Below are 22126 nucleotides of genomic sequence, written 5' to 3'. Positions count from 1 at the left end.
TGGGACTCAAATGTGATACAATTACTAGTCCTAGGAGGCTAGTAAATACATTTCTTACTTCAAATAGTACAGAGTTTAGATAAATGTTATTACAATACTGGGGTACAAGCTCGAGAGAGCCAAAATAAGAAGCGCAGTAGGAAAATATACTAGCCCAAGCCACAGGCAGAACTGGGTGCAGACACAGCCCTCTCAATCAAGCATAGCAGAAAAGAAGTCTTCGGCTGCTGAAAAACATAAATAAATCTGGGTGAATACACTAGGTATTCCGCAAGCCCACCCCGCTCCCGTAAAGAGAAAGAGACCTATATCATACATGCTTTATATGGTGGAGTTGAAGTCACTCTTCATTTTCTTAGAGAAAGGCAGTTGCTGTAAGGTTTTTCCTAAAGACTTAAAAGTAACAAAGTACTCAACCGCCACTGAGCTTCCCGCTCCCGTGGCCTTGTTTTCTCTTTTCAAAATGCACTTACACATGTTTCCCTATTCACGGAGGTTATAGAAATTCTCTAATTATCATACCATTCCAGACTCGTCCATACCAGTGGACACGGACTATTCGAATAGGTTTCAACTCTGCGCAGAGGGGTACACTTTACCCACTAGCCTGGTTTCTACGATCTCACCATCGCGAGACCCGAATGCCGGATCTCTTTCCTTCCTCGTACGTCCTAACCTTAACGGTTATCCGGAAGGAGTCAGGCCACCACCATGTCCAAACCGGACAAAACTTTCCCCTCCTTATCCTCCCGGTGCTCCCCAGACTTCATAACCCTAGGGTTGGACCGCACGAGTTCGGATTGAGTGACTGCCCACACAGTCTCGAGTGGTTGTACTATTAAGGAGTACAGGTAGTGAAAATGACAAGCCGGTCCTTATATGAGGGGACAATCCTTCTGTTCACGCCTAAACCAGCTAAGCCAACACCTTAGGCCCTCCCCTAAACCAGGGAGTCCTTGATCATCCCACTCCCAAGGTGATGAGGGTGAATACCCTTCATCGCATAACCTTTTAAAAAGAGACCTTATTTGAAGAAACATATTGCCCTTTTTCCCAACCCACATTTAGTATCCAGAATATATATGTTAATGCGGGCCATCTCTCACTTATAATGCAATTATCCCACCCTGAATTCCCAGCCTAGGCAGTGGTAGAAAGAATAGGTAATTTATGCATCAAGGGAAGGATGGACTTGCCTTCGTCGAAGCTTTCCTTGCACAAAAGATCTACTTCCGGGAGATCGGGCTCCGGCCCTTCTTCCGGTGTTACGGGTTCCGGATCAGTGGTCCCCGCTTCCTCTAATAAAACATTTAATAAAACAATACATCAACATAGGTTTTCCAATTGCAGTGTGTCATATGCTAACATTATTATTACTTGTGACTTTTAGAAATCATTTGGATAATTTTTGGTGCATAAAATATTGAGGAAATACTATTTAAATGAGAAAAGGTTGAAGAAAAGAAAAAGAAAAGGAATTCCTTCTTAGGTGGGCCGGGGGGGTTCGGCCCAGCCAGGCGCGGGGCACGCGCGCGCGAGGGTGCCGGCCCAGCTGTGGCCCACGGGTGGGGAGACGATGCGGGCGCGCGGGAGCGACGGCGTCACCGCAGGGCCCACACGTCAGCGAGAGCGGAGGGGGAAACGGTGTCGCGAGTCGACGACGCGGGCGAACCGACCGTCCGCGGGAGAGAAAACCCGGCCGCCGGTGGGCTCGACGGTGATTCGCCGCCTGTGGCCCGGTTCTTGGTCCACGGGGAGGTGGCTTAGCACGGCCAGGGGCTGGCGATCCTAGGGGTAGGCTTGATTTGGCTAGAGGGGGCCGGGAGGGGGCTGTCCGCGGGGAGGTGGCGGAGCTCCGCGGCGTGGATTGCCGCCGGTGGTCTTTGGGCGAGGGATTGGGGCGCGGAAGTGGTGTTTTAAGTTCGCGGCAATGTGAGGAAGCTGCTAGGTTAACTTAATCGCTCGCTGGACCAACGGAGAGGGAGAGAGAAGAGGGGGAAGAACTCACCGGAGAGGGAGAAGACGGCGGCGCTTCGCGAATTGGGCTCGGGCGAGGGGTGGAGGGTGGTGGCCGAGGCCGGTGCGGGGAAGGAGGTGCCCGGGGCGACCTTTTTATAGGCGCCCGAGGGGAGGGGAGCGGCGGAGCTCGGCGGGCGCCGGTGAGGTGCACAGCGCTGGCATTAATGTCTCATAGCGGCGATGATGAGACTCCACAGCGGGGCGGTACTGGGCAAGGACGTGGTCAAGCGGCGAGGACGGGGCGGTGCCGAACTCTTCCTGTGCGGCGAGGGGATGGGCGAGGGGACGACGATGGAGGGGACGGCGGTGCATCGTACGCGAGGAAGACGACGCGGCTGACCGGTGGGGCCGGTCTGTCAGTGAGAGGGAGCGCGCGAGAGAGAGGGGCTGGCAGGTGGGGCTGGCTTGCCAAAGAGAGAGAGGAGGGGAGCGCGCGGGCGGCTTCGCGCGCGGGAGTGGGCCGGCTATTGGGCCGAAAGGAGGACGCGCGGGCGCGAGGGACGGGGGGAGGCGGCCGCGGCATGGGCTAGATTTGGCCCAGCAGGGGGGAGAAGAGCTTTTTCTTTTTCTTTTTATTTTCAATAACTCATTTCCATTTTTGTTCCTTTTCTTTTTGAACAAATCATTTAGTAGATAATCTAGGTGTTGGAAAATAAAATCTAAGTGAGGTGCTTATGATCAAACAAAGTGTATGCATATGATGGGAAACATCTAAGGGAGTTTTGGAATAGATAATAAGAAGAGAGGGGGTAGATTAGGGTTTCAAACCTGGGTTAGACATTTGGGATGTTACACCTTGGTTCCCATCTCTAAAAATAATCGTGTCCTGGAAATCTTTGTTCTTGACGTAGGAGGTGAACATCTTCTTCTCCCCCGTCATGTGGTTTGTGCATCCGCTGTCGATAATCTAGCTTGAGCCCCCGGATGCATAAACCTGCAAGGCAATTTACACTTTGGTTTTAGGTACCCAACTCTTGTTGGGTCCTACAAGGTTAGTCACAATAGCCTTTGGAACCCAAATACAAGTCTTATCTCCCTTGCATTTGGATCCCAATTTTCTAGCAACCACTTTTTCATTTTTACATGAAAGTACAAACGTAGTGTTGCAAGCATGAAAGACAGTGGTAGGTTTATTACACATTTTCTTAGGAGCATGAGACACAAAATTTCTCCTAGGCCTACCATTAAAATTAGAACTTGAAGCAAACATAGCATGTGAATCAAAAGCATCATGATCATATCTCCTAGCAATTTTCCTATTATACATGAAAGCATGATTCTTTTGATTACTACTAGCCATAGGGGCCTTCCCTTTCTCCTTGTTGGGAATGGGAGCCCTTTGGCTTGTTAAGTTCTTGGCTTCCTTTCGAAAGCCAAGTCCATCCTTAATTGAGGGGTGTCTACCAATTGTGTAGGCATCCCTAGCAAACTTTAATTTATCAAAGTCTATCTTGCAAGTCTTAAGTTGAGCATTAAGACTTGTCACTTCATCATTTAATTTAGTAATGGATGCAAGATGTTCATTACAAGCATTTATATCAAAATCCTTGCATCTATTGCAAATTACAACATGTTCCACACATGAACTAGATTTATTAGCTACTTCTAGCTTAGCATTTAAATCATCATTAACACTCTTTAAGCTAGACACAGTTTCATGACAAGCAGATAATTCAGAAGATAGCATTTCATTCCTTTTAACCTCTAAAGCAAGATATTTTTTGCGCACTAACAAACTTATCATGCTCTTCATACAAAATATCCTCTTGCTTTTCTAAAAGTCTATCCTTTTCATTTAAGGCATCAATTAACTCATTAATTTTATCTACTTTTGCTCTATCTAAACCCTTAAATAAATCAGTATAATCTACTTCATCATCACTAGAATCATCATCGCTTGAAGTAGTATACTTAGGGGTTTCTCGAACGCTTACCTTTTTCTCTTTTGCCATGAGGCAAGTATGGCGTTCGTTGGGGAAGAGAGAGGACTTGTTGAAGGCTGAGGCAGCAAGTCCTTCGTTGTCGGAGTCGAAGGAAGAGCAGTCTGAATCCCATTCTTTGCCAAGATGCGCCTCGCCCTTCGCCTTCTTGTAGGCCTTCTTCTTTTCCCTCTTCCCGCTCTTTTCTTGTCCCTAGTCACTATCATTATCGGGACAGTTTGCAATAAAGTGACCAGTCTTACCGCATTTGAAGCAGGAGCGCTTTCCCTTTGCTTTGCTCTTGTTGGGATACTCCTTGCGTCCTTTTAGCGCGGTCTTAAAACGCTTGATGATTAGAGCCATCTCATCTTTGTTTAGCCTGACAGCCTCAACTTGTGCCACCTTGCTTGGTAGCGCCTCCCTGCTGCTTGTTGCCTTGAGCGCAACGGACTGCGGCTCGTAAATGGGCATGGGGCCGTTTAATGCATCATCAACATACCTTGCCTCCTTGACCATCATGCGCCCGCTCACAAATTTTCTGAGTATCTCCTCGGGCGTCATCTTTGTGTACCTGGGATTTTCACGGATGAGATTCACAAGATGAGGATCAATAACAGTAAAGGACCTGAGCATAAGTCGGACGACGTCGTGGTCCGTCCATCTCATGCTCCCATAGCTCCTAATCTTGTTGACCAGGTGAGAGCACCTAGAGGGGGGGGTGAATAGGTGATCCTGTGAAACTTGAAAACTTAAGCCACAAAAACTTGGTTAATCGTTAGCACAATAATTGCCAAGTGGCTAGATAGGAATCCTCAACAAAACACAATAACCAACAAGGATCAATCACAGAGATGGCACGGTGGTTATCCTGTGGTTCGGCCAAGACCAACGCTTGCCTACTCCACGTTGTGGCGTCCCAACGGACGAGGGTTGCAATCAACCCCTCTCAAGCGTTCCAAAGACCCACTTGAATACCACAGTGTTTTGCTTGCTTTTTCTCAATCCCGTTTGCGAGGAATCTCCACAACTTGGAGCCTCTCGCCCTTACACTTGAAATTCACAAAGAACACGGAGCAAGGAAGGGATTAGCAACGCACACAAGACACAATAAACAGAGTGTCAACACGCACACAAGTCGCAACAAGAGCTCGCAACACAACTCAATGAGTTCACAACTCCACTAGAACTCTATATGCTATCACAATGAAAAGAATGCGCGAAATCGATGTCTTGGTGCTTAGGAATGTTGTAGGAATGCTTGGTGTACTCCTGCATGCGCCTAGGGGTCCCTTTTATAGCCCCAAGGCAGCTAGGAGTCGTTGAGAGCAATCTAGGAAGGCTGATCTTGCCTTCTGTCGACTGGAGCACCGGACAGTCCGGTGCACACCGGACACTGTCCGGTGCCCGATTTCTTTCCAGAAATGACGCAGTCGACCGTTGGCAGCCTGAGAGCCGTTGGCGCACCGGACATGTCCGGTGCACACTGGACAGTCCGGTGCCCCCTTCTAGCCGTTGGCTCGGCCACGTGTCCCGCGCAGATTGCGCGGCCGACCGTTGGCCTGGCCGACCGTTGGCTCACCGGACAGTCCGGTGCACACCGGACAGTCCGGTGAATTATAGCCGTACGTCGCCGGTGAATTCCCGAGAGCGGCCACTTCGCTCGAGCCAGCCTGGCGCACTGGACACTGTCCGGTGCACCACCGGACACTGTCCGGTGCACCACCGGACAGTCCGGTGCTCCCAGACTCAGCAGAGTCTTGGCTGCTCGAGCCAAGACATTTACAATTGGATTTTTCCTGTTTCCAGCACTTAGACACAATACATTAGTCCATAAAACAATGTACTAAGTCTGAGAAACATACCTTTATCCTTGATTTGTACTTTGTCCACCTTTTTACACTTAGGCACTTGTGTTGGACACTAAATCACCAAAATACTTAGAAATGGTCCAAGGCACATTTCCCTTTCAATCTCCCCCTTTTTGGTGATTTATGCCAACACAATATAAAGCAAGTAGAACAAATACAAAATCAATTCAAATAAGAACTCAAATTGTTTTGATTCAAATTTGACATATATGGATCACTCTTTGCCACCACTTGGTTTGTTTTTGCAAATCAAGCTCAAATTTCTATCTCTAAGTCAAACACACATGTTAAGACATAAAGAGAGCCATTCCAAGAGAAATTGATTCAAGATTTCAAAAACTCCCTTTTTTTCATAATCAACACTTCTCCCCACAAGAAGTCATCTTTTGACAAGAGAGACAATAAAAAGTTTTGACAAACCAAAAGCTCTATTCTACTATTTTCAAAATTTCTCAAGTGGTAGCTGATCCATCTATTGCTTTGGCCTTTATTTTCTCCCCCTTTGGCATGAAGCACCAAAACGGGATCAATCTTGGCCCTGTAACCCCATTGCCTCACCAAAGTCTTCAAATAAGAGCACAAAGGCAATAAGAGTACATGAGATGAACTTGGAATAAGTTACCCTCTCATCGGAGTGCAGTGGAAGTCTTTCATGGTCCAAGTCCACCATTTCCCTTTCAAACTTCCTTTGAGACTAAATTCAAGCAAACTCAAGCAAACGGTTAGTCTCAAAGGGTCAAGTTGTACCACAACTCCCCCTAAATATGTGCATCACTTGCACAAGGACTTGTGAGGTCCGAGGATTGAGTATACAACTTGAGCACCACAAGTAAGCAACAAAATGCAGAGGAACATGATCAAAGGCATAAACACATGTATGCTACAACTCAATCCAAGTTCCGCGAATCTAGGATATTTAGCTCACTTCGTAGCCTGCAAAAGGTCTTTTCATCTAAAGGCTTAGTGAAGATATCGGCTAGCTGGTTCTCGGTGCTAACATGAAACACTTCGATATCTCCCTTTTGCTGGTGGTCTCTCAAAAAGTGATGTCGGATGTCAATGTGCTTTGTGCGGCTGTGCTCAACAGGATTTTCCGCTATTCGGATAGCACTCTCATTATCACATAGGAGTGGGACTTTGCTCAGATTGTAGCCAAAGTCCCGGAGGGTTTGCCTCATCCAAAGTAGTTGCGCACAACACTGTCCTGCGGCAACGTACTCGGCCTCAGCGGTGGATAGGGCAACGGAAGTTTGTTTCTTAGAGTTCCACGACACTAGGGACCTTCCTAAGAATTGGCACGTCCCCGATGTACTCTTCCTATCGACCTTACATCCAGCATAGTCGGAATCTGAGTACCCAATCAAATCAAAGTTAGACCCCTTTGGATACCAGATCCCGAAGCAAGGCGTAGCGACTAAATATCTTAGAATTCGCTTCACAGCCACTAAGTGACACTCCTTAGGATCGGATTGAAATCTAGCACACATGCATACGCTAAGCATAATATCTGGTCTACTTGCACATAAATAAAGCAAAGAACCTATCATGGACCGGTATGTTTTTTTGATCAACGGACTTACCACCTTTGTTGAGGTCGGTGTGTCCGTCAGTTCCCATCGGCGTCTTTGCGGGCTTGGCGTCCTTCATCCCAAACCGCTTTAGCAAATCTTGCGTGTATTTTGTTTGGGAGATGAAAGTGTCGTCCTTGAGTTGCTTCACTTGGAACCCAAGGAAGTAGTTCAACTCGCCCATCATCGACATCTCGAATTTTTGCGTCATCACCCTGCTAAACTCTTCACAAGACTTTTGATTAGTAGAACCAAATATTATGTCATCGACATAAATTTGGCACACAAAAAGATCACCATCGCAAGTCTTAGTAAAAAGAGTTGGATCGGCTTTCCCGACCTTGAAAGCATTAGCAATTAAAAAGTCTCTAAGGCATTCATACCATGCTCTTGGGGCTTGCTTAAGTCCATAGAGCGCCTTAGAGAGCTTACACACGTGGTCGGGGTACCGTTCATCCTCGAAGCCAGGGGGTTGCTCCACGTACACCTCCTCCTTGATTGGCCTGTTGAGGAAAGCGCTCTTTACATCCATTTGGTACAACCTGAAAGAATGGTGAGCGGCATATGCTAGCAAGATACGAATTGATTCTAGCCTAGCCACAGGAGCGAATGTCTCCTCAAAGTCCAAACCTGCGACTTGGGCATAACCTTTTGCCACAAGTCAAGCCTTGTTCCTCGTCACCACTCCGTGCTCATCCTGTTTGTTGCGGAACACCCACTTGGTTCCCACAACATTTTGCTTGGGACGAGGCACCAGCGTCCAAACTTCATTGTGCTTGAAGTTGTTGAGTTCCTCCTGCATGGCCAACACCCAGTCCGGATCCAGCAAGGCCTCTTCTACCCTGAAAGGCTCAATAGAAGAGACAAAGGAGTAATGCTCACAAAAATTAACTAATCTTGAACGAGTAGTTACTCCCTTGCTAATATCACCCAAAATTTGGTCGACGGGATGATCCCTTTGGATCGTCGCTCGAACTTGGGTTGGAGGTGCCTGAGGTGCTTCTTCCTCTTCAACTTGAACATCTTGTGCTCCCCCTTGATCATGCGCCTTCACTTGAGGTACCTGTTCGTCATCTTGGGTTGGGGGATGCACCATAGTTGAGGAAGACGGTTGATCTTGCTCCAATTGTTCCTGAGGCCGTACATCTCCAATCGCCATGGTGCGTATCGCGGCCGTTGGAACATCTTCTTCATCTACATCATCAAGATCAACAACTTGCTCTCTTGGAGAGCCATTAGTCTCATCAAATACAACGTCGCTAGAGACTTCAACCAAACCCGATGATTTGTTGAAGATCCTATACGCCTTTGTATTTGAATCATAACCTAATAAAAACCCTTCTACAGCTTTGGGAGCAAATTTGGAATTCCTACCCTTCTTCACTAGAATGTAGCATTTACTCCCAAATACATGAAAGTACGATACATTGGGTTTGTTACCAGTTAGCAGCTCGTATGAAGTCTTCTTGAGGAGGCGGTGAAGGTAGACCCTGTTGATGGCGTGGCAAGCCGTGTTCACGGCTTCCGACCAAAAACACTCGGGGGTCTTGAACTCTCCAAGCATAGTCCTTGCCATATCAATGAGCGTCCTGTTCTTCCTCTCTACCACACCATTTTGCTGAGGTGTGTAGGAAGCGGAGAACTCGTGCTTGATCCCCTCCTCCTCAAGGAACTCCTCCACTCGAAGATTCTTGAATTCGGACCCGTTGTCGCTCCTTATCTTCTTCACCTTGAGCTCAAACTCATTTTGAGCTCTCCTGAGGAAGCGCTTGAGGGTCCCTTGTGTTTCAGACTTATCCTGCAAAAAGAACACCCAAGTGAAGCGGGAAAAGTCATCAACAATAACTAGACCATACTTACTTCCTCCTATGCTCAGATAGGCGACGGGTCCGAAGAGGTCCATATGCAGCAGCTCCAGAGGTCTTGAAGTGGTCATCACATTCTTGCTGTGATGTGCTCCTCCCACTTGTTTACCTGCTTGACAAGCTGCACAAGGTCTATCTTTTTCGAATTGCACGTTAGTCAAACCTATCACGTGTTCTCCCTTTAGAAGCTTGTGAAGGTTCTTCATCCCCACATGTGCTAAGCGGCGATGCCACAGCCAGCCCATGCTAGTCTTAGCGATTAAGCATGCATCTAGACCGGCCTCCTCTTTTGCAAAATCAACCAAATAAAGTTTGCCGTCTAGTACACCCTTAAAAGCTAGTGAACCATCACATCTTCTAAAGACAGACACACCTACATTTGTAAATAGACAATTATATCCCATATTACATAATTGACTAACAGATAGTAAATTATAACCAAGAGACTCAACTAAAAACACATTAGAGATAGAGTGCTCATTAGATATTGCAATCTTGCCTAAACCTTTCACCTTGCCTTGGTTCCCATCACCGAATATGATTGAATCTTGGGAATCCTTATTCTTGACGTAGGAGGTGAACATCTTCTTTTCCCCGTCATATGGTTCGTGCATCCGCTGTCGATAATCCAGCTTGAAACTCCGGATGCATAAACCTGCAAGGCAAATTTAGGCTTGGGTCTTAGGTACCCAACTCTTGTTGGGTCCTACAAGGTTAGTCACAATTTCCTTAGGGACCCAAATGCAAGTTTTATCACCCTTGCATTTTGCCCCTAATTTCCTAGCAACTATCTTCCTATCCTTTCTACAAATAGCAAAGGAAGCATTTAAAGCATGATAAATTGTAGAGGGTCCATTCATAACTTTCCTAGGAACATGAACACTATTCTTTCTAGGCACATGATGAATATTCTTCCTAGGCATATCTCTACCATGCATATAGGAAGAACTGGGGGCAAACATAGCATAAGAATCATAGGCATGTGAATCAAAAACATTACAACTCCTATGAGTTTGTCTTCTATCATTGTACATAAAAGCATGATTCTTTTTAGTACTACATGCCATAGGGGCCTTCCCTTTCTCCTTGGCGGAGATGGGAGCCTTATGGCTTGTTAAGTTCTTGGCTTCCCTCTTGAAGCCAAGCCCATCCTTAATTGAGGGGTGTCTACCAATCGTGTAAGCATCCCTAGCAAATTTTAGTTTATCAAAATCACTTTTGCTAGCCTTAAGTTGGGCATTAAGACTAGCCAGTTCATAATTTAACTTTGCAATCGAAGCTATGTGTTCACTACAAGCATCAATATCGAAATCTTTACATCTATTGCAAATAACAACATTTTCTACACAAGTTGTTGATTTACTAGCTATTTCTAATTTAGCATTCAAATTATCATTAATGCTTCTTAAGCTAGAAATCGTCTCATGGCAAGAAGATAATTCACTAGAAAGCATTTCATTTCTCTTAACTTCTAAGGCATGAGATTTTTGAGCTTCTACAAATTTGTCATGTTCTTCATACAACAAGTCCTCTTGTTTTTCTAAAAAACTATTTTTATCATTCAAGGCATCAATCAATTCGTTAATTTTATCTACCTTGGTTCTATCTAGGCCCTTAAATAAACATGAATAATCTATTTCATCCTCATCACTAGATTCGTCCTCACTTGAAGAAGCATAAGTAGAGTTTCGACTACATACCTTCTTCTCCCTTGCCATAAGGCATGTGTGACGCTCGTTGGGGAAGAGGGATGACTTGTTGAAGGCGATGGCGGCGAGTCCTTCATTGTCGGAGTCGGAGGAGGAGCAATCCGAATCCCACTCCTTTCCTAGATGTGCCTCGCCCTTGGCCTTCTTGTAATTTTTCTTCTTTTCCCTCTTGCTCCCGTGTTCCTGATCACTTTCATTATCGGGACAGTTAGCAATGAAATGACCAATCTTACCGCATTTGAAGCATGAGCGCTTCCCCTTGGCTTTGGTCTTGCTTGGCTGTCCCTTGCGACTCTTAAGCGCCGTCTTGAATCTCTTGATGATGATGGCCATCTCTTCATCATTAAGTCCGGCCGCCTCAATTTGTGCTACCTTGCTGGGTAACGCCTCCTTGCTCCTTGTTGCCTTGAGAGCAACGGGTTGAGGCTCATTGATTGGACCGTTTAGAGCGTCGTCCACGTACCTCGCCTCCTTGATCATCATTCGCCCGCTTACGAATTTTCCAAGGACTTCTTTGGGCGACATTTTGGTGTACCTGGGATTCTCACGAATATTATTCACCAAATGAGGATCAAGAACGGTAAAGGACCTTAGCATCAGTCGGACGACGTCGTGGTCCGTCCATCGCGTGCTTCCGTAGCTCCTTATTTTGTTGATAAGGGTCTTGAGCCGGTTATATGTTTGTGTTGGCTCCTCGCCCCTTATCATCGCGAACCGTCCAAGCTCGCCCTCCACCAATTCCATCTTGGTGAGCAAGGTGACGTCGTTCCCCTCATGAGAAATCTTGAGGGTGTCCCAGATCTGCTTGGCGTTATCCAAGCCGCTCACTTTGTGGTATTCATCCCTGCACAATGAAGCTAGAAGAACAGTAGTAGCTTGTGCATTCTTATGAATTTGCTCATTAATGAACATGGGACTATCCGTACTATCAAAGTGCATTCCATTCTCTACAATCTCCCATATACTAGGATGGAGAGAGAACAAGTGACTACGCATTTTGTGACTCCAAAATCCATAGTCCTCTCCATCAAAATGAGGAGGTTTACCAAGTGGAATAGATAATAAATGAGCATTTGCACTTTGAGGAATACGCGAATAATCGAAAGAAAAGTTCGAGTTAACCGTCTTTCGTTTGTCGTAGTCGTTGTCGTCGTTGTCCTTGTGCGAAGAAGTGGACTCATCACTGTCGTCGTAGTAGACGATCTCCTTAATGCGCCTTGTCTTCTTCTTCTTCCCATCTTTTCGTCTATGGCCCGAGCCCGAGTCGGTAGGCTTGTCATCCTTCGGCTCGTTGACGAAAGATTCCTTCTCTTTATCATTGATCACGATACCCTTCCCCTTAGGATCCATCTCTTCGGGCGGTTAGTCCCTTTGTGAAGAGAACGGCTCCGATACCAATTGAGAGCACCTAGAGGGGGGTGAATAGGTGATCCTGTGAAACTTGAAAACTTAAGCCACAAAAACTTGGTTAATCGTTAGCACAATAATTGCCAAGTGGCTAGATAGGAATCCTCAACAAAACACAATAACCAACAAGGATCAATCACAGAGATGGCACGGTGGTTATCCCATGGTTCGGCCAAGACCAACGCTTGCCTACTCCACGTTGTGGCGTCCCAACGGACGAGGGTTGCAATCAACCCCTCTCAAGCGGTCCAAAGACCCACTTGAATACCATGGTGTTTTGCTTGCCTTTTCTCAATCCCGTTTGCGAGGAATCTCCACAACTTGGAGCCTCTCGCCCTTACACTTGAAATTCACAAAGAACACGGAGCAAGGAAGGGATTAGCAACGCACACAAGACACAATAAACAGAGTGTCAACACGCACACAAGTCGCAACAAGAGCTCGCAACACAACTCAATGAGTTCACAACTCCACTAGAACTCTATATGCTATCACAATGAAAAGAATGCGCGAAATCGATGTCTTGGTGCTTAGGAATGTTGTAGGAATGCTTGGTGTACTCCTGCATGCGCCTAGGGGTCCCTTTTATAGCCCCAAGGCAGCTAGGAGCCGTTGAGAGCAATCTAGGAAGGCTGATCTTGCCTTCTGTCGACTGGAGCACCGGACAGTCCGGTGCACACCGGACACTGTCCGGTGCCTGATTTCTTTCCAGAAATGACGCAGTCGACCGTTGGCAGCCTGAGAGCCGTTGGCGCACCGGACATGTCCGGTGCACACCGGACAGTCCGGTGCCCCCTTCTAGCCGTTGGCTCGGCCACGTGTCCCGCGCAGATTGCGCGGCCGACCGTTGGCTCACCGGACAATCCGGTGCACACCGGACAGTCCGGTGAATTATAGTCGTACGTCGCCGGTGAATTCCCGAGAGCGGCCACTTCGCTCGAGCCAGCCTGGCGCACCGGACACTGTCCGGTGCACCACCGGACAGTCCGGTGCTCCCAGACTCAGCAGAGTCTTGGCTGCTCGAGCCAAGACATTTACAATTGGATTTTTCCTGTTTCCAGCACTTAGACACAATACATTAGTCCATAAAACAATGTACTAAGTCTGAGAAACATACCTTTATCCTTGATTTGTACTTTGTCCACCTTTTTACACTTAGGCACTTGTGTTGGACACTAAATCACCAAAATACTTAGAAATGGCCCAAGGCACATTTCCCTTTCACCAGGGTCTTGATCCTATTGTACGTCTGTGTTGGCTCCTCTCCCCTGATCATAGCAAACCTTCCCAGCTTGCCTTCCACCAACTCCATTTTGGTGATCATGGTGGCGTCGTTTCCCTCGTGTGATATTTTGAGGGTGTCCCAGATTTGCTTGGCGTTGTCTAAGCCGCTCACCTTGTTGTACTCATCCCTGCATAAAGATGCTAGCAAAACAGTGGTAGCTTGTGCATTTTTATGAATTTGTTCGTTAATAAACACGGGGTTATCCGTACTATCAAATTGCATTCCATTTTCAACTATCTCCCATATACTAGGATGAAGAGAAAAATAAGTGACTACACATTTTGTGACTCCAAAAAGCGTAGTCCTCTCCATCAAAGTGTGGAGGTTTACCAAGAGGAATTGAAAGCAAATGAGCATTGGAATTGAAAGGAATACGAGAATAATCAAATGAAAAATTTGAATTAACCAGTTTCTTTTTCTCGTCGTCGTCGTCTCTTGGTGAAGAAGAAGATTCATCGATGTCGTAATAGATGATCTTCTTGATACGTCTCTTCTTCTTCCCGTGATCCCGTCCTTCTTCTTGTGACTTGAGCCAGAGTCAGTGGGCTTGTCGTCCCTTGGCTCGTAGAAGATGGACTCCTTCTCCTTATCGTTGACCACCATCCCCTTTCCCTTAGGATCCATCTCTTCGGGCGATTAGTTCCTTATGCGAAGAGAACAGCTCTGATACCAATTGAGAGCACCTAGAGGGGGGTGAATAGGTGATCCTATAAAAATTCAACAACTAATAGCCACAAAACTTGGTTATAGCAATGTTAGTGCGACTAAGTAGTTGCAAAGTGATTTCTTGTGGGCAAGATAATCACAAATAGATCAACACAAGAGACACGTGATTTTATCCCGTGGTTCGGCCAAGTGACACTTGCCTACTTCCACGTTGTGGCGTCCCAATGGACGAGGGTTGCACTCAACCCCTTTCAAGTGATCCAATGATCAACTTGAATACCACGGCTTTTCTATGCTTATCTCTTTTTTCCGTTTGCGAGGAATCTCCACAAGTTGGAGTCTCTCGCCCTTACAACAAAGATCACAATGAAAGCACGGAGTAAGGTTGGGAAGAGCAACACACACTAGAATTAAATCCACACCGCAAACACGCACACAAGTGAGAAGATGAGCACACAAAACACGCGCGGGGAGTTTACAACTCGAAAAGTGCTCCAATCTCAAGAACGATGAACGATTGCGTGAAAGTGAGGACTAGAAGTCTTGGAATGCTTAGAGTGTGCTTGAGTGACTCCTCCATGCGCCTAGGGGTCCCTTTTATAGATCCAAGGCAGCTAGGAGCCGTTGGAGGCCAACAAGGAAGGCTATCCTTGCCTTCTGTCGGGTGGCGCACCGGACAGCCACTGTTCATGTCCGGTGCGCAATCTCCTTCCAATTCTAGCGCAGCCGACCGTTGCAGATTCATGGCAGTTGGCGCACCGGACAGTCCGGTGCCCCCTGCTGACCGTTGGCGCGGGCCACGCGTCGCCCGCGGATTGCGCGGCCAACCATTGCGCTGGTGGCCGTTAGCTCACCGGACAGTCCGGTGCGCCACCGGACAGTCCGGTGAATTATAGCCGTACGCCGCCAAGCATTCCCGAGAGTGGCCAGTTCGCCGGAAGCCAGCCTGGCGCACCGGACACTGTCCGGTGCACCAACGGACAGTCCGGTGTGCCAGACTGAGCTGAGTATTGGCTGCTCAGAGCCAAGTCCTTTTCTCTGTTTCTAGCACTTAGACAAAATATGTTAGTACTCAAACCAATGTACTAAGTCTAGAAACATACCTTGTTACATGATTTGCACTTCTTGCTTGTTTGACTCATAACCAACTCACTTAGTATGTGTTGGTCACTTAATCACCAAAATATAATAGAAATGGCCCAAGGGCACATGAAAGGGAATTAGGCTTACACCTAGTTCCTAATTAATTTTGGTGGTTGAATTGCCCAACACAAATAATTGGACTAACTAGTTTGCTCTAGATTATATGTTCTACAGGTGCCAAAGGTTCGTCTACAACAATATAAATCGACTGTCCGGAATACCGTAGATTATTCCGGACAGGAGAAGCTTTTTTTGAAAAACAGGCCAAGCGCGAACCGTCCGGGCCCTTGCGGCGGACCGTCCGCAACACCAGGATGACCCTCGGACAGAACCAATACAAAAATCCAAGTCTGCACTACGGACCATCCGGAGGAAAAGCGTGGACCATCTGAGACCTCGCGCGGACCGTCCGGCCTCAGGCGCGGACCGTCCGGTAGGCAAGGAACCGAAAAACCCGAAGGTGACGGGTTCGGAAAAATGAATTATAACGGCCTCGCGGACCGTCCGGGGTGCACGACCGGACCGTCCGCGACTGGCTTTATCTGACATCTGACTTCGCATTTAATGCAATATAGCCGTTGATATAGCCGTTACTGCTGACCGTTGCGTTTTCAGCCGTTGATCTACAGGGGCGGACCGTCCGGACCAGGCGGGCGGACCGTCCGCGCTCAGCAGAATGGAGCAACGGCTAGGAAGTGGTTGGTGGCTATAAATACAACCCCAACCACCTCCATTCACTTCACCCCAAGCATTCCAACCTTCAACATTCAATACAAGAGCTAGCAATCCATTCCAAGACACATTCAAAGCCTCCATCTCTCCAAGTTTCACAATTGAGAAAAGAGATCATTAGTGATTAGTGACTTGAGAGAGAAAGTGGTCAGTGTGTTATTTGTCGCTCTTGTCGCTTGGCTCTTGCAATCGTGCTTTCTTTCAATCTTTCTTGCGATCAACTCAATTGTAACCAAGGCAAGAGACACCAATTGTGTGGTGGTCCTTGCTGGGAAGTTTGTTCCCGTTTGATTGAGAAGAAGAATCTCACTCGGTCCGAGGGACCGTTTGAGAGAGGGAAAGGGTTGAAAGAGACCCGGTCTTTGTGACCACCTCAACGGGGAGTAGGTTTGCAAGAACCGAACCTCGGTAAAACAAATCCTTGTGTCTCACCGCTTCACTCGCTTGCGATTTGTTCTTACACCCTCTTGCGGACTCGATTATATTTCTAACGCTAACCCGGCTTATAGTTGTGATTATTTTTAAGAATTTCAGTTTCGCCCTATTCACCCCCCCTCTAGGCGACTATCAGCACATTTCCCTTTCACTATGGGTTTGTTGTGCAGCCTGATTCTGTTCTGCTGTTGGGTGCACCGAATGTGCACCCATTGGGTGTAGCCCCCGAGCTTTGAATGGATTTTAAAATAATCCATTCAAAGGTCTTCATTTTATGATTTTGAAATCAGCATTTTCTGAATAACCAAGCAACGCCATCTGTCCATGCCTTGTTAGGTCTGAAATCAATTTGATCAGTGACAGGTTGGACATCTAGCTAGTTGAGACAGATGGCCTTCGGCTGGACATCACCCTACTCTGTGCTTCAACGCTTCTATTGATTGGACTTGCGCTTCAGTAACCACTATTATGCTTCCTCCCGTCTCAGTCGATCTCCTCCTTTTGTCGTGGTACATTCATTGCGTATATTTTGTAGATAGTGTTCCTTCATGAAGTCTTGAAAATTCTGGGCGACACACCCAATGGGTGTCTTGGTACGCAGAGTGTTTATCATATTGTCCTGAAGTAGTAACTTGATGTGACGGGGAGGTGTAATCATTTGCATGAGTAGTTGACTTGGGTACAACCGGTGTCGTGGTATGTGAAACGGTGCCAGTTGTCTGGCTCATTTTTAGGCGGCTTGAATTTCTTATTGGATTTGCGACTGTTCGGCGAGCAAGGTAGGAAGTGGACGGTCACCCTTCGGCCCCTTTAAATAGTTCGCTTGTCGTGGCTATTTACTTCACTTGCTCTTGATCGTTTGCTTTCTTCTTTCGAGTGATCTGCGTCCACTTCTTTGTAGGCGAGGTGGACAACGGAGTACTTCAAGTAAGCGAGATCCCGACCGATCTATCTTTCTTCTCCCAAGGGGTCCCGACCCTTGGTCTGTGAGGGATCGTCTTCCCCGAGCTAGGGGCGGTGGCGTCACCCACTGTTTTGCTCTGGCTTCCCTCGGGATCCCCAAGGAAAGCTTTTTCTTAGGTGGATCCGCTACATGGTGCAGAGTTCCCTCTTCGTCTGTTATGCCCGAGATGGTTCCAAAACAGAACATAGTTCCAGGGCGAAGAGCGATCTTGCACTTGAAGGTGATGGCCATTGAGCTAGCTCTGATCAACGACACACCCCCTACCTGGCGCGCCAGCTGTCGGTGTTTAGTGTCCGATCGCACACCCGGGAATACCCTTGTGGTGCTTTTGGGTATGACGGTGTTGTTGATTGTAGCTCAATGGTTCGTGCTTAGAGCATGAGAGAGAGAGAGAGAGAGAGAGAAACGATTTTCTGCAGGTTCAGGTCGCTTTGAGAGGCGTAATACCCTACTTCCTGAGGTGGGTCTATATGTGTGGTGTGTTACAAGTGACGTCTCCTGAATGGAGAAGGGCTAATGAGATGAAAATGATGGGGTTCCCCCTAGGCCTTATATACACGATCGTGAGACACTCCCTACTTACACGGTGATGATGTTCTTCCAGTATATCTCTTAACTAATAGCGAACCGAATTAACCAATCTTCAGAAAAACTCACCGACTCTTCCTTGGACCATCCCGACATTCAAGGGTGCTAGGCGCGAGAAAGTCGGACGGTTTCTTGGGGTAGTGCACGATCCGACGGACAATCTGGGCTCGAGTCCATTGTCTTCTCGGTTTGGCTCATTCCACTCGTAGTCTTTGCCCGGCCCATGATGAGATGGCCTTGCGGGGGTAACTGGCCCGTTGCCCCGTGCAAGGATCTTTCGCCTTCTAGTGGACCCGGGGATATCTGTCCCCCACACCGACCCTATGCATTGCGCACTCCCACGGCGCCAATCGGGGATGTTAGCTACACCACCTCGGGCACGCCCCGTGCTTGGTCCGCAGAAGTTGAGGCCAAGAGCAACGATGCCTGCAATCCCTACCCCACGCGGACCCTAACGCAATGGTTGTTTCGCCACCTATTGTCATTTGAGACGTTGGAACACCGATGTTAAAGGATGCGATACAACTATGATGAACCCTGTGTGAGGCCATCAATGCCAGTGATTGTTCTAACGCAAGGCAAACAACTTCTTGAGCAATGAGTCGCAAATAACGTGGTTGTTGCGGCGGAGGCACGAAGCTGTGGAGTTCATTTTCTCTGGCAGCTTAAACGTTTGTGAAAAGATATACTGAGAATGAAGCTTGTCTTGGGATAAAATGGTAACATGTAAAAAATCATGTGGTGCATCCTGATGATACTGATTGACACTTCTATCTATATAATACTCTATTAAGAACCTAATGTGGACACATGTGCTACCACGACTTTATCCTTCGTGCTGACATTCTAGGCCCACCCCATGTGCCACGATGCCGCCCAGCACCCCACACATACCTTAATTATATAAAAAATAGCGCAGAGTGAGCACTCGAACACACGCCCCCTGCTCCAGAATTTTGGGGCTAACCATCAGATCACACGTACATTAGTGTTTAGAAATAAACAATAATTATATTTAAATAGATATCTCAAAACCTATCTATATGATAAAATAATAGCAAAGCACGAGTAACTGGCTAGTTCTATAATATAAGCACATGGCTTTGGATACAGAGATGAACAAGATACATCATTTCATAACAAGCATCAGCGATAGCAAAAAGTAATCTCACATTATTACAGCATAACAGGCGTCAGCGACAGCAAAAAGTAATCTCACATTATTACAGCATAACAGGCATCAGCGACAGAACCACATGGTTGGGTTCGAATGTTCGATGTTCAATAGCCCGGAACAAAAAGATGTTCCATGTCACTACAGGCGCTTAAGCAGCCCAACAGAGATCGCTCATTTGGATTCGTGGCAAATACTCGGTAGCCATGTACATGTACACTGTTTTTGATAGTAACATGATACAGTATGTGCCTTCAACACTGGGGCTCAACAAGCATCGACAGTCCTGATTCCTAACAGGTACCGGAACCCCACATTCCAAATTTGCAATTTCCAGATGTGCTAAATGACAGGGTAACAATCATGCCACTACTACCATAGATGACAATTGTTTGCTGAGATGAGACAGCAAGGTGAAACTGCAAACTGGTAAACCACAAGAAATTAGAGCTTCATCTTTAATCAAATATGCCCAATCCCTATCTGTGTCAAGCCATCTTGAGGATCACTTTAGCACCAATGGCTATATGAGTTGAAGTATGGTAGGCGCCTATGAACATGGAGTGGTTCAGAGAAGATCTTTCGCTAGCTTTGGCGGTACATCTACAGAAAGCTGGTCGTTGGATGGAGCTGGCAGCAGGTGTTTGGCCTCGTCCTCATCATTGTCATCTTTGTCGGCCATTGGTGAATGTATTGAATACAAATCATCATCTGAGTAACATTTTAAGAGAAATAGACAAGATGGTTAACAAGATTGTAAATAGTGCAAGATCATATCTGTTTGAATCCCCCTTCTCTATATTTGTTTGGCATTTGCTTAAAAAGAAACCATTATACATGAGTTACCTAGTAATATTAATTTCTGAAATATATTGAAATTGATCATAACATTTTGAGATTTATATCACCAGTAATTGTGCACGGAAAGAGACATATAACATGTCCAAGCTCTGATTAGCACATAAGAAAGTAAGACTTCATTTTAATCTCCATGGAGTGAGTGCAGATACATACAGTTAAATTAACAAAATCAAGAAAGCCCCCTGTTCACAGAGAAGGTAAAATATCACAATACCGTGCAAGACTACAAAGAAAATATTGCTCCATGTCAATGACACATTTTTGTGAAAGTAGCATAACACAGCATTGAAAGTTTGAAACTATAAACTGAGTTGAATCACGTGCAAAAGGCTATTGTTCTTAGGTTTATACAGTTTGAACATTAAATTGAAATGATAGAAATAGAAAGAAGCAAGCAATTGAGAGTTCAAGTAGATACTTACCAGATATTCGCCGACTCGTTGGGACACGACCTACAGGAGAAACTTGTACGCTTTCTGGAAGAAGGCAATCGAAAACTGACCCTAAATTTTTTAAGAAAAGATGAAGTCAGCTGCCCATAGTTTCAAGTATAAAAGGAAAGAGGAAACCAACATATCGGCAGTAACGCAGATACCAACCTACTCTTGCAAGCCTATTCACCCAGGAAGGGATGGGTTTCCCAGTTAAGTTCTGGCAGACATCATCTGTGAAGTGATTGCAGTTCTTGTTAATTAAATGATATGTGTCGCCATGATAATCACCTGCAAGTTTTTCAATAAACGAGCGGAATTCTTCCTGAGACATGTCTGTTGTGCCTAGCCACACTGTTCTTCTGTAGATAAAGCCAGGGCAACTCTTTGATTCCACCTCAAACACACCACTGGATGGGTAGTCGTGGGCTCCAAACCCATATTCCGTGCCATGGACTGTTCATTTTGAAGAGAAGAGAAAAAATAGTAAACCTTCTGTAAATTAGTTATTAGATACTGAAATAAACATCATGACATCTAGATCCAGGGTAAATGCAGACAGATTATTTTTTTAAGAGCAGTATTGGTTCAGGGATTGGCCAAGTTGTAGAAATCCATGTAATCAAGGAAGGTTGTAGAGATGCTACGTTGGTGGATGCACATTTTCGTATGATACTAGGAAATCTCGCGGAGCATAAAGTGGTCATTTTTTGCGGCTAGACAGACTTGGCACATGATTCTCCCTAAAATTCTTGCTAAAACAGAGCAATATCATTTCTATAATCTTTATTTCCCCGTCCCTTTTCCATTGATCAGCCATACAAATACATTTTGTTCCGGAGACTATCAATATCCTAGTAATTTGACCATAAAATAGTGACAAAAAAGAATTATATAAAATCAGCGCCATGCTGATAATCTACTCCTATCATTCTACCGCAGAACGGATACAAAAAGAAAGGGGAAGAGGATAGATCGCCACGAGAACCTTCGATTCCGGAGTGGAAGACGCCGAAGCCGAGCCAGTAGAGGTAATCGTTCGCGGCCGTAAGGTCGTACACGTTGAGCAGCACCGGCGTGGCGGCAGCGCTGTTCCGGGCGCCCATCTCCTCCCCTCCCGCCCGACGAAGCCGACAAGCCTCCCTAGAGATCTCACGGCCCGCCCACCATGAATGGGCGGGGGTGGCTAGGGCTTGGCCCGTTGGCCGGAGCGCGGATTCGTGCGGGAGGACGCGGCGTGGAGACGGAGATCCCTCCCTCTCTGCCTTTTCGTTTCGATCTGGTTAATTAAGGAGTAATAATCACTGTTTCACCCCGGATGTGTCGCTATCTTCACGCTATTGTTTTTTATTTCCTTTTTGATTGATGAGCTGTTGCTTAACGATTGGTGAGGGTAATCACTTTTCCGTTTCCGACCACGTTAACGATCGTATTATCTATCATCGTCACTCTTATCATGTCATCCATCGTAGCGTTTTAGGCCCTCTTTGTT

At 46.5% G+C, this 22126-nt stretch overlaps 1 protein-coding gene across 1 annotated transcript; it reads right to left on the bottom strand.

Moving 5' to 3' along the window:
• Positions 1-19366: 19366 nt before the first annotated feature.
• Positions 19367-21914, bottom strand: LOC100282449 (EREBP-4 like protein). Its single transcript, NM_001155360.1, is given in 4 exon segments — positions 19367-20053; positions 20626-20706; positions 20803-21090; positions 21623-21914. Coding segments are annotated over 4 exon segments (630 nt in total). The 5' UTR covers positions 21741-21914; the 3' UTR covers positions 19367-19910.
• Positions 21915-22126: the final 212 nt, after the last annotated feature.

This window comes from Zea mays, chromosome 5, assembly GCF_902167145.1.
Source record: "Zea mays cultivar B73 chromosome 5, Zm-B73-REFERENCE-NAM-5.0, whole genome shotgun sequence".
NCBI classification, from domain to species: Eukaryota; Viridiplantae; Streptophyta; class Magnoliopsida; order Poales; family Poaceae; genus Zea; species Zea mays.
Note: the sequence above shows the minus strand (reverse complement) of the source record. Positions and strands in the feature narration are given on the sequence as shown.